This window comes from Eurypyga helias, unplaced genomic scaffold (assembly GCF_000690775.1).
Source record: "Eurypyga helias isolate BGI_N326 unplaced genomic scaffold, ASM69077v1 scaffold41513, whole genome shotgun sequence".
NCBI lineage: Eukaryota > Metazoa > Chordata > Aves > Eurypygiformes > Eurypygidae > Eurypyga > Eurypyga helias.
In genome coordinates, this window is record NW_010242585.1 from 2,297 (window position 1) to 13,473 (window position 11,177).

The window sequence follows — 11,177 nt, forward strand, 5'->3', positions numbered from 1 at the left end:
CCCACGTGCTGCTGCGTTCAACACCAAATCATGAGTGAGACAAGCCAGGGAGCAAAATGCAAATTACGGCAGCGGATCCTGAGGCGAAGGCTGCGTATCCCGGCTGAGTGATGCCTCTGACAACAGTAAGGGTGGTTGTCGGCCGTCAGTGGCCGTGTGAGCTGTTTCCTGGCTTGTAAGGAATTGGTACTGCAGCAACCATAGGCTGGGCAGAGGCTGAGTAGGAGGGGGAAGGCTCAAGAGGAGGTGGGTGCTGGCACAGCCTGTACCATGACTAATGCCAACACCCATGACAGCCTCTGCCATGTCTCCTCGCAGAGGTTTCTCCTCTGTTGGCAGCGATTCTGGCCACCAGCCCTGAGTGATGCACTGGAAATGTCTTGATCTGCAAGCCTTGCGTGTCTCCCAGTGGGTTCTAGAGCTATGTGCAGAGGGGAGATGTCTCTGGGTTGGCTTCTCTGTGGCTCATGTTGCTCCCAAGTTGGTCCCTGGCTGCTTGGGAATCTCCAGCAAAGCTGTGGAAATCCTCCTTTGCTTTCCTGTGCTGCCTGGACTTTCCAGCAGCCCTTGGTGGGCTGCAATGCACCTCTGTGATGCTTTTCCATCTTCCCCAGTGTGTGCCTGGGTTTCCTTTTCATGTCTCACCCTGTTTTCAACAAGGAGGACTGGGCTTTGTTCTCCAGGTGAAACCAGCCTCATGCTTTTCACGTGAAGTCAGAAACCGCAGCTTTAAGCAAAGCACGTAGGGTTGCAAAACAGTCCGAGCTGGTGGCAAGGTAGAAGGGATGTGCTCTCGGGTTTGGAGGGTTATCCCTCCTTGCTCAGGGGCAAAGGGATGGAGAGCTGGGGCTGAACCTTTGCAAGGGACTGAAGCAAAGAGGCACTTGCACCCCCTGAAAAACCTTTGTTTAATGGAGATATTGCCATGGTCTTGCTTTTCCTCAAGCACCTGGTTCCTTCCCCTGTCTCTACAGAGGCCCAGCAAGCTTGTGTTGGGGGGACTGCGGATGCTACATGAACAGAACTGCTGGAGACCTTCCTTAAATGGAGTGAAATTCCTTTCATGTGTTAAGAATCATAGAATCACAGAATGGTTTGGGGGGGAAGGGACCTTAAAGCCCACCCAGTCCCACCCCCTGCCATGGGCAGGGACACCTTCCATAGCCCAGGTTGCTCCAAGCCTCATCCAGCCTGGCCTTGAAGACATCCAGGGATGGGGCATCCACAGCTTCTCTGGGCAACCTGTCCCAGTGCCTCACCACCCTCTCCGTGAAGAATTCTTTCCTGATATCCAATCTAAACCTCCCTGATTTCAATTTAAACCCATTACCCCTTGTCCTGTCACTCCCTGCCCTTGTAAAAAGTCCCCCCCAGCCTCCTTGTAGCCCCTTCAGGCACTGGAAGGCTGCAATAAGATCTTCCCAGAGCCTTCCCTTTTCCAGGCTGAACCCCCCAACTCTCTCAGCCTTTAAGACAGAAGTTTTCTGGATTGTTGCAACATGTTAAAATAGTTGGGTTTTCCTCCCTGCCAGAAAAAAAAAAAAGAAGAAATTTTTAAAGCCGTGCAGTAATTACCTGCTAATGGAAAAGATACTCAGGAATGAGAAATAGACTGTGAAATCCTCTTAGTGCAAAGAAATTGCTGGTAGGCATGTTTGGGAAATAATTGCATCCATTCCCCCTTCTTAATTGCAGCAAATACGTACGAGAAGGGCACGCTGTGGTGTAAGGGTTTCACCTGGTGATCGGCCCCTGCAATGGGAAAAGAAGAGCTGGTACTACAAAGCGCCAGTAGAATTCACTTTTTTCAGTATCCAAGAGGGTGCTGGATCCGTACGGCCGTAAGGAAGGGTGGGCGGGAGCGTGGGTGCGTGGGCTGGACGTATGCAGAGATGCCGCTGCTGGTTTCAGGGGAGAAGCTGGGAAAACGAGCTGTGACTGGGTTATTGTGCACTACAGGTAAATCTGGTTTGAGGGCGCAGGAATTATATTGGCCCTTGCTCTGTCTGCTGCAATAAAGGTGAAATGGCTGTTTCTGCTAAGGGTGTTGGAAGGCTGCTGGTTGGCAGTGACAGCCTCATTAAAAATGGGGTTGAAGAAGCTTGGATGTTTTACAAAACCCCCAGTCTCTCTTTTTTTAAGTGCCGCTGCCGCCGTTTTGGGCAGGCGAGAACAGGCAGGAGAACGTCAGGGATTCCCAGCCGTGACCCAGGCTTGTGCCCATCCTGGCGAGGTGACGGTGCTTGCTGGGTGCCAGGGTTTGGTCTGGATTACATGCAGCCTCTCCGCCCGGATGAAATGCAGCACAGAGCAGGGGTGGGAAGGGGCCCCTGCTCAGCCCCACACCTCCCCGTGTAAGGATGCCGCTGGCTTTGCCAACGTTGGCTTCGCTCACTGGGCTCCAGTCGGCATTTACCCCGGGGTTTAGGGTCTGCCCCTGACTGTGCATTGGGGAAGGGGTGTTTTCGTAAGGGGGAAGAACATTAAGCGCCCTTCTTGTTGGGTAAGGGCAGCATGGTCACGTGTGGTGTGGGAGACGCTCCACGGACACCAGCCCCAGGGAAACATTAAGGATCCCAGAGACACCCCTCTGCGAGCGACACTGTGAGGCTTGTGCCCCCCTTTCCACTCCCCCCAGCCCTGCATGGGGCCATCCTGCCTGTGTTTGAGTCAGGCCCTGGGTGCTTGTTGGGCTGACGCAGAGCTGCTGCCAGAGGATCCTCTGATTCATCCCCACGGAGGGCTCACACCCAGGCCGGGCTTCTTCTCCCGGCTGTTGATGGCACCGGTGGTGCTGGTGTGGGCTGGGCCCCTCCATGGGGTGCTACGGTGGCCGCCCCTTCCCACTATGGGATGGGTGTGAGGCATGCCAGGCTCCTGGATCCCTTCTCCGGTGCCAGGGTGGATGGGGTTTAGAGCAGCAAAATAAGGGGGATGCCCAGGATTCCCTGCTTGGGGTGGTGCAGGGAGGGTTTGGATGCAGCTTTTGGGTGCATCTTCGGGTCCAGGGGTGCAGTGGAAGGAGATGGTGGGATGCAGCTTTGGGGATGCTGACCTGCCCCAGCCCCATGCTTCACTGTGTCGCTCACAGAGGGGTGTCTCTGGGATCCTCAATGTTTCCCTGGGGTTGGTGTCTGTAGAGCATCTCCCACACCACAGGTGACCACGCTGCCCTTTCCCGATGGAAGGGGCTTAATATTCCTCCCCCTTATTAAAGGGGAAATTAAGGCATAGAAGGGGTGTAGATCCCTGCCCATCCCTGAAGAGGAGTGAGGGGGAGGGTTAAGTCACAAGGTGCAGAGTTCCAGTTTCAGCTTCCTAGCTCTGCTGCTGCTCTGTGTGACCCAAACTAAGGGCTTTTCCATCTCCTTCTCTCCTCGTGCTTGTCACCAACCTCTTCTGTTGAGAACCGGGATTGGGGGGGACACAAAAGAAAATGAGGGACAAGGGTCTGCTGCTACCCAGGCTTGTGCAGTGCCACAGCCCGGATTGCAAATCTGCTTAGGCGTGCTAAAATATCGGTGATGCTGCCAATCCTCCCTGGCAGTGCCATGCGAAGGCGGTAGAACCCATCGGACTGGGATTGAGATGCGTGTGGGATTGGGAGCTCCTGGGCAAGCGTCTCCCACCTCCTTGGGGGTGCTCAACAGACACCTCATCTTTGCTGCAAGAAGAGGGGCTGTGATGGCAGAGCTTTGCACAGGGCTGGATTTAGGGAGCCAGTGGGAGGGACGGCTGGGACGGTGCCAGCGCGCAGTGTCCCCATGCCTAGGTCAGCAGCGAGGTGCTTTGGCAGAGGGTTGTGGCAGAACTGGAAGAGCAGGGCTACAGCGGAAGGTCAGGGTGAAGATGTGGGTTTGGCACCCGGCGAGGGGGCTGGGGAGTGTTGTGGGTCAGTTTTTGAGGGCACCCGTGGAGGTGTCTGGGAGAACTGGTATGGCAGAAAGCTGTGCCTGAGTCAAACTGGCGAAGCGCACCAAGGAGTGCTGCTGGATCCTCCCAGCTCCTGCAGGCTCCGAGATGGGCTTCAAATAGCCCTGGATCTGGCACCCTGTTGTGAGGCACCTCCTGCCTCACTGCAACACTGGTGCCCATTTCTCCTTCTTGGGATTAATGACTGTCACCTCCCAGACCACATGCACGTGGTGCCAGCTGCCATGGGATTTGGGGTCCAAGCACTTGCTCTTGCCCTGGCTCTTTGGGATGGCTTTGCATCCAGCTCAACCCATTTTTGCTTCTAAAATTTAATAACTGAGCAGGTTTCTGCCCATGATTTTTTTAATATTTCTTTTATTCACAATAAATAATATATTACAAAGATCTCAACACAAAATCAAAAAATCATGCTCTTTCTGCAGCCATGAATAAATAGGACTCACCAGCTAATGCAGGGAAGAGCATCTAGGAGCAGTGTGGGTCCTCTGGCTGGGAGAAAGCGGGGGATTTTGCTGCACGCACCTGCCCAAAGTGTTCATTCTTCTTTGCTGGTATCTACGCAGGCCATCAGATGCAGGGGTGAAATCCCGCGTGCACCAGAACGTGCAGTCTCAGGCCTCTGAAAATCATGCAAAACTTGCACCTAGAAGGGCAGGGATGCAGCTGAGTGGATGTAAAACCACAGCTGAGAGGCCGCCCTGGGCTGAGACTCCTTCGCGGGGCTTAGCTGGCTGCGGTCAAGCTAGGAGAGGTTCTAGTGCTGACGCTCACGTAGAGGGGTTATATACACAGACACTGCGATACTCCTTTCGTAGTCACAGGTGGTCTTTGAGTTACAAGCTTTTGCTTAAGAGTCTACTGAAGCTGGATGTGTTCATTGCCTGGCTTTGGTGCACACAGGAGCCCCTGGGCAGGGCTTCTTCCCCTCCTGTTGCTCAGTGTTCTCCAACTGTTCCTATGGTGGCGTCAACTCCATGGACTTCTTCCTCTCCTCCCTCTGCTCTTCCCACTCCTCCTCTGACTCGTAGGTACCCTTAACGATGGCAATCCTATCCGACATGTTCATGCAGTATGGGACGAGGATGTAGAAGTAGAGCAGAGCGGCCAAGCAGGCCCCGAGGATGGGTCCAACCCAGAACACCTAGAAAGCAACAAAGGAGAGGGTAAGAGCAGGTCCTGGAGGCTGGTGCACAAGGCCCAGCCATCACACCGGCATCCCTTGCTGCCCCACATCTCCTAGTCTGTGGAGGGGTGCAAATACCTCTCCCAGTAGACTTCTTGGGCTGAAATCCCCTCAACTTTTGCTTGTTGAAGACATGACGCTCTTTATGAGTGCAGAGATGGGGTGTGCTGGAGGGGGGCATGAGCCTGCTCTGCAAGGCTGGGTCTGAGCTTGTGGCAGTGCTGGGTGAGCAGAAAGCCCAAGCTGGGCTTCTCTGTGGGCTTTATCATTGTGCACCATTGCATGGGGGGGTTATGCTTGTCCCCTTTCTGGGTCTGTGCCAAGGGGATAATCTGTTGCCCATGCATCAAGGGGAACAACCTCCCTCATTCTCCAGCCCTCTTTTTGTCCCTTCAGGCTCTGAAACACCCAGCCCTGTAACCCCAAGGCAATCACTGCCCTCTGCCCTCGTTGCCTCCCTCTCGGCCAGCCCATCCCAGCACGCTGCCTATGCTTACCCAGTGTGCCGGGCTGAACCTCCTCACGATGACCGCAGGCCCAAAGGACCGGGCTGGGTTCATGGAGCAGCCGGTGAAGTAGATCTGTCAGTGGAGAAAGGAGACCAGGTTAAGATACATCATGTTGCTTAGCAGATACAACCAACATTTCAGACGCAGGGACTGAAAACGTCCCCAGCGCTGTTTCTCATGCAGAGAGGTGAGGATCCCCCCATCATAATGGAGAAGAAACCCCCATATGTCCCATGTTGGCTCTCCCAGTGCAGCGCCATCTGGGACCAACTACACAAGAGTGGTTTTGGGGAGCTCTATCCTAGTGGGACCCTCTGCCCTGTCCTCCTGCCTGGACACTCACCCCCACCAAGTGGCCTACGGCAACGGAGAGGCCAATGGACAGTGCTGGGGAGCCCACGTTGCCGTTCCTCCGGTTGTCTGTGGACGCAAAGATGCACGCGGCCAGCTGGAAGGTGAGGATGATCTCCACCACGAGGGCCTGGCCCGGGGTCGTGTTGTTGTTGAGCTGCAAACCATCAAGAGTGACAATAATTAACCATCTCTGGGCTTGGTGTCACTGGGAGGGCTCTTAGGTGCTTTGCGGGTGGATTTGGGTTGGCAAAGCCATGCACGAGAGTCCCCCTAGATCCCCTGCCCAGCCCTGGGACACAAGGGGCTGCTCTAGCCACTGCTTGGCCTTGCTGCTCCTTTCCCTGAAAGGGAAGAAATTAACTTTCTTTCTATTTAATGCTCCAAAATCTCACCCCTGAGCCCCTCCCTTCCCAGGCCTCTCCACATTTCTCTCTGCTTGCATGTCTCTGCAACACTCAGTACCTTCCCACCAAATCCCACACTGCTGCGTCCCTTTGCTCCTGCATTTCTTTCCCCCTTGATCCTTGCAATCTGTCATATCCTGACTTTTCTCCCCTCTGCTTTGTGAAGCATCTCCCCAGGAGGCTGGGGAGCAGACGGCAGCTGCCACGGAGGGGCACGGGATGAAGGGTGAGGGTGGGGATGAAGGTTGGGGTACAGTCGTGGGGGTAACCACTGTGGACTGTCAGGTGGACTTGACCCCACTGGGCATGGGAAGGGCAGTGACCCAAGCCACCAGATCTCGGTTTATAGCTAAAGTTGACTGGTTTGGGACACGGAGCATGTTGGAATAAGATGCCTTGCAGCACCTCATCCTAGCGATCGAGCCCTCTGCAACGTGCTGGTGCTGCTCTGAGGGGTCTAGACCTGGCCATGGTTGGAGCGGTAGCTCCATTGCTCCCTTTTCAGGTGGTTTCCCAGCACTGCCCCAGGGGTTTGAGACATGCTCCTTGTCCCTGCTTATCTCAGAGGGTCACACCATCTCCCCTCCTCCTCCAAGAGCAGTCCCTGCCCTCATAGCCTCTCTGCGCTCTCTGGCACGTTGCTTCTCCTTCAGCTCTTCTCCACTTCCCCGCTCCATCCACCTCCATTTCCGAGCTCCCCCAGCGCACTCGTTACAGTGGGTTTCTGCTCCCCCTGCCCATACTGGTTTGACTGGGATCTGTCTCTGCCCTCCCCCTCTCCATCCTGGCATGGCTCCTATCCTGGCACTAATCTCCAGGTGGAGAGGCTGCAGTCAAGAACATCTCAATGGTGCGGGTGACTCACTCGGGCCCTTAGGATAAAGGAAGCACTTATTAAAGGAGTTAAAAAACATGCCATTCATTACCCTGCACAATAAAGCTGTCATGTCAATACTCTGCTGGCCGTGCGGGTGTTTGCTTCTATCCTATTCCTGCCCCTCTGTGCATGCAGGACAGTGTGCCAAGACCAACCACCCTCACGGATTTGGCTCTCCAGGTTAGTGCTGGTACCTGCTCCTCGCTCACAAGGAAGAGAAAGCCTGTACGGGAAGGTGAACCATCTCTGGGTAGGGAGACTTACCGCATTGATGGCCAGGTTGCCACGGGTGTTGACCGGTGTCACGCCATAGAGGATGCCAGCCCCGGCGATGGCTCCGACCAGTTGGGCAATCACGTAGAAGAGTGTCCGGAGGAAGGAGATCTGGTTCCCGACAAAGAAGGCGATGGTCACCGCTGGGTTAATGTGGGCGCCGCTGATGTGGCCAAATGCCTGCACCAGTGTCCCGATGGCTAGGCCAAACGCCAGCGAAATCTGAAGGATGCTGGGGAGGGCAGACGGCCACTTCAGGGCTGAGCCGAGGCCGATGAAGACGAAGATGAGCGTGGAGATAAACTCAACAAAGACCGATCGAGCAAAGGCCAGGGTTAATATTTCCTTCTTCATGGTGGGGGCGGGTGGAGGGCAGCTAGGAAGTAAGGAAGTTGAGGTTATTCTGTCTCCAGGCTCTTCTGTCTGCACCCAGTTGTAGGGCCATACCTATCTATATATGCAAGAGCAGCAGAGAGCTGTGTTACAAGGCGGTGGGTGGAGCCAGGGAATTAGCCAGTCCTCCCAAATTATCATGTGAAACTGGAAAAGTTTCCATCTGAAAATAACTTCAGAGCCTCTTGGTGAACCAGTGACTCAGATATTGGTGGCATTTCTTTCGCCTGCCCTCTGCAAACAAAGAGCCCCTATAGGGTGTCTCTGTGGTCGTTAGATAACGTGGTTGCATAACGATGCCATGCTCCCTCCTCTGCTTTTCCCTTTTACAATCTCTCGCCAGGTTCTGGGTGTTTCATTAGCAGAGGTGTAGTTCATATTGCCTTCCTCTGTGCACTCACAGACTGGAGAGGACTGTATTTTTGTTTGAAAAGGCTCATTGCTGGTGCCAGGCTGGAGGAGCTCTCCTGGGGCAGGGCTCCCAGGGCATTCAATTTACACGGGATGTTGAAATGTAAAGCAAAGCTAAGCACCCGGCACTGCTTCCAGGCTGTCAAGACAGCTCAGCTCCAGGAAACAAGTGGTCCTGGGAGCAGGGCAGGGTTTGGGGGATGCTTTGCCTAGCAGGGGAGCTGTAGACAAGCTGGTGCCTGGATGGAGGCTGAATGGGATGGTGTAGCTCAGATAAAGAGGGCTGACAGCTGCGGAGCCTGACTGTGCACCCCCTTGCTGCTCTTTACAGAGCATCGGGTGTGGGTTTCGCCAGTGCGTGGGTTGGCGGTTGGGGGGTGCTCACTGCCTGTAGCCAGAGAGGATGTATCCTACCCCTGTCATCTCGGGTCCTTTTCTTCTGACTTTCAAGCTGTTGCTCAATGAGGTCAGTGATTTTGCTCTTGGGAATGCCAGCATAAAGCCACAGGCTTTGCATGGACACAGGCCATGTTTACACGTCTCCTTTCATATTCCCACAGCACTGCCCTCCATCCTAAATCTATCCAGCTGCAAATCCTTGGCTGGCAGCAGAGGGAGGAGGCTCTCAGCTCTGTGCAACAGAAAGCTGTTGGGGACTGAGGTTTTGGGGCGGAAAAAGGTTCCAATGACACTGAACAATGAATTCTTGGTTCCCTCATAGTCCTTGCAGCCCTGTGCCAGGATTATTTTTTTGCTTGTTTTAATGTGCTTAGGTGCCAGATCTGGTGTCCTTGCTTGCTTGATTTCATCTTGCCTTTCTCAAGCGATGCCATGTCTCCATGCCTAACGCAGCGAGCCCAGGATGGGGCTATCCATGGCTGCCACGTGCCTCTGAAGAAGCAGTCACACTCCAGCCTGTGGTGAGCAAAGCCCTACATGCAGAAGGTGGGTAAAACCATTTAAATCCCTCTTAAAATTTAAAAAGTGCTAAAAAGTTGCATTCACTGCTGCCTTCTGCTGGGTGCAGTCAGACCTGCACACATCCTGTGGGGTCAAAGGCTGGGAGGGATTCCTCTTCAGAGGAAGACGAGGGGACTTCTTCCCCCAGAGCTGAAAATAAATGAGCCTTTCCCCTCCAGACGTGCCTGAAATCCTGAGTCCAGATCCAGACCCGGAGAGTCTCCAGGGACGGAGGATCCGTTACAGTGTTAATTCCCGATAATGATTTTCTCCTGGTTCTGCTGATCCTGAGGAAGATTGCAGAGTTAAAGGCCAGATCTGTTATCCTAGAAACACCTGGTCCGTTGGCATGTTTTGGTGAAAGTTTTGCAACTGGTATTTCAAGACATCCTGGCCGGATTCCAGCTGGAGTAATTGCTTACCACTTCCCTTCAGTCCTGCCTGTGGCTCCAGCTGGATAAAATGAGCCTTGTTCCCATCCTCCAAATACTTTTGCAACGCGCCTAGCACAGATCTCCCTTGGAGGTGGCTGCGTTTTGCTGTGCCACATGCCTCGCCTCAGCTAAAATGCAGCACTGAGCCGCAAGATGCTCTCCCAGGTTTCCAGCTGTGGATAACCACCTCCTAGAAAATCCTCCGCCTGACTGGGAGATATAATCATCGGATAAGGCTGGAAATGATGGGGAAAACTTCCAGAGAGAAACAAGATGTTTCTCTAACACCATGCCATGCAAAATCCATTTTCCCGAGGCTGTTTGCTAGACTTTCCTCACTGATTCTCTGGTGTCTAACCCTGCTGAGTGGGCGTTGGGAAGGGGCCTCTTCCTCTCGCCGGTTGCATGCCCTCCAAGGAGCTTGTGTGAACTGAAAGTGCCTTTGATGCGTCAAATTTAATTGAATTGAGCAAGGTGTTGAGAAGCCATTACACAGGTCCCGGCTGACAGACGGACACCTACGTCGTGGGGTCACGCACACCTTGTTTCCCCCTGGGCTGTTGGAGAAAAGAAGACGAGGAGGCGTTTTGCAAGGACAGGTTTAGCTGTCTCCTTTCTCCTCTTCCTTCTCTTCGTTCTCCTCCTCCTCCTCCTCGCTGGCATCAGCAGGCGAATAACACAACCAAAAATCACCCGCATCTGCCACTCAGTCGCGGAGCCACATGGCTTGGGGACGATGTGCTGGAGGGGGATAGGGACCCGAGCCCACCAGTGGGTTGAGGTGCAGGGTGCCCAGGTAGGAGGAAGGCAGTCGGTGCCTCATCCTTGCCCGGGGCCCTCCCGAGGCTCTGCCTCACCCACAGAGGCATGTGTGTTATTAACTGGATACGTGTGTTGGTCCCTGTCATCCCCAGTTTGCCGATTTCTGAGCCCACACAGGGCTGCTATTAATTCGTCACTTCGGCGGCAGCCCAGATTTCTGATGAGCCTGACTCTGTGTTGGACCTCAAAGCCTGGCAGATGGTATTGCAGGTGGCCAAATTCAGATTACAAGTGCTTCTGAGCCCCAGACCAGCCTGGTTTTTGGTTCCTCCCCCCACCTCCCCCTCCAGCTCTGTATCTCAACCAAGGACCTTAAAACCAGCACAATAATTCGAGCAGGAATAATAATAATAACAGGAGACAACTCCTTCCACTAGAATCTGTGATTACTTGGGATGAGATGGCCAGAGGAGAAAGTTTGGTTTAGTTTGTTTTTAAGAGAAAGGGTGTTTCTTGCTGGCTCAGCTTTGGGAGTTTGCAGCAAGTTACTGATGAGGAAAAAAATAATATGCACTGGAAATTGAAAGAAGAGCAAGAAGTAGCAAACTTTCCCCTCCTCATCCTCTGTTTCTGAGGCTGCTTCTTGCTGTGGTGGTAGGGAAAGGGGTGGGGGTATGGGAA

General features: G+C 53.9%; 1 protein-coding gene across 1 annotated transcript; it reads right to left on the reverse strand.

Annotated features, from left to right (window-relative positions):
* Positions 1–4,891: 4,891 nt before the first annotated feature.
* LOC104507754 (aquaporin-5-like) lies at positions 4,892–7,947 on the reverse strand. The gene is made up of 4 exons (XM_010149129.1): positions 7,528–7,947; positions 5,972–6,136; positions 5,617–5,700; positions 4,892–5,077 (listed from the first exon to the last, which is right to left on the reverse strand). The coding sequence occupies exons 1-4, from the start codon at positions 7,888–7,890 to the stop codon at positions 4,892–4,894; spliced, it is 798 nt and encodes a 265-aa protein (XP_010147431.1). The 5' UTR covers positions 7,891–7,947.
* Between the last annotated feature and the right edge of the window lie 3,230 nt (positions 7,948–11,177).

Coding starts and splice junctions, on each gene's coding strand:
- LOC104507754 (XM_010149129.1), bottom strand. CDS start 7,890: ATGAAGAAGGAAATATTAACCCTGGCCTTTGCTCGATCGGTCTTTGTT. Junction 5,701..5,971: donor CCGTAGGCCACTTGGTGGGG/GTGAGTGTCCAG, acceptor CTCCACTGACAG/ATCTACTTCACCGGCTGCTC. Junction 5,078..5,616: donor GGTTCAGCCCGGCACACTGG/GTAAGCATAGGC, acceptor GTTGCTTTCTAG/GTGTTCTGGGTTGGACCCAT.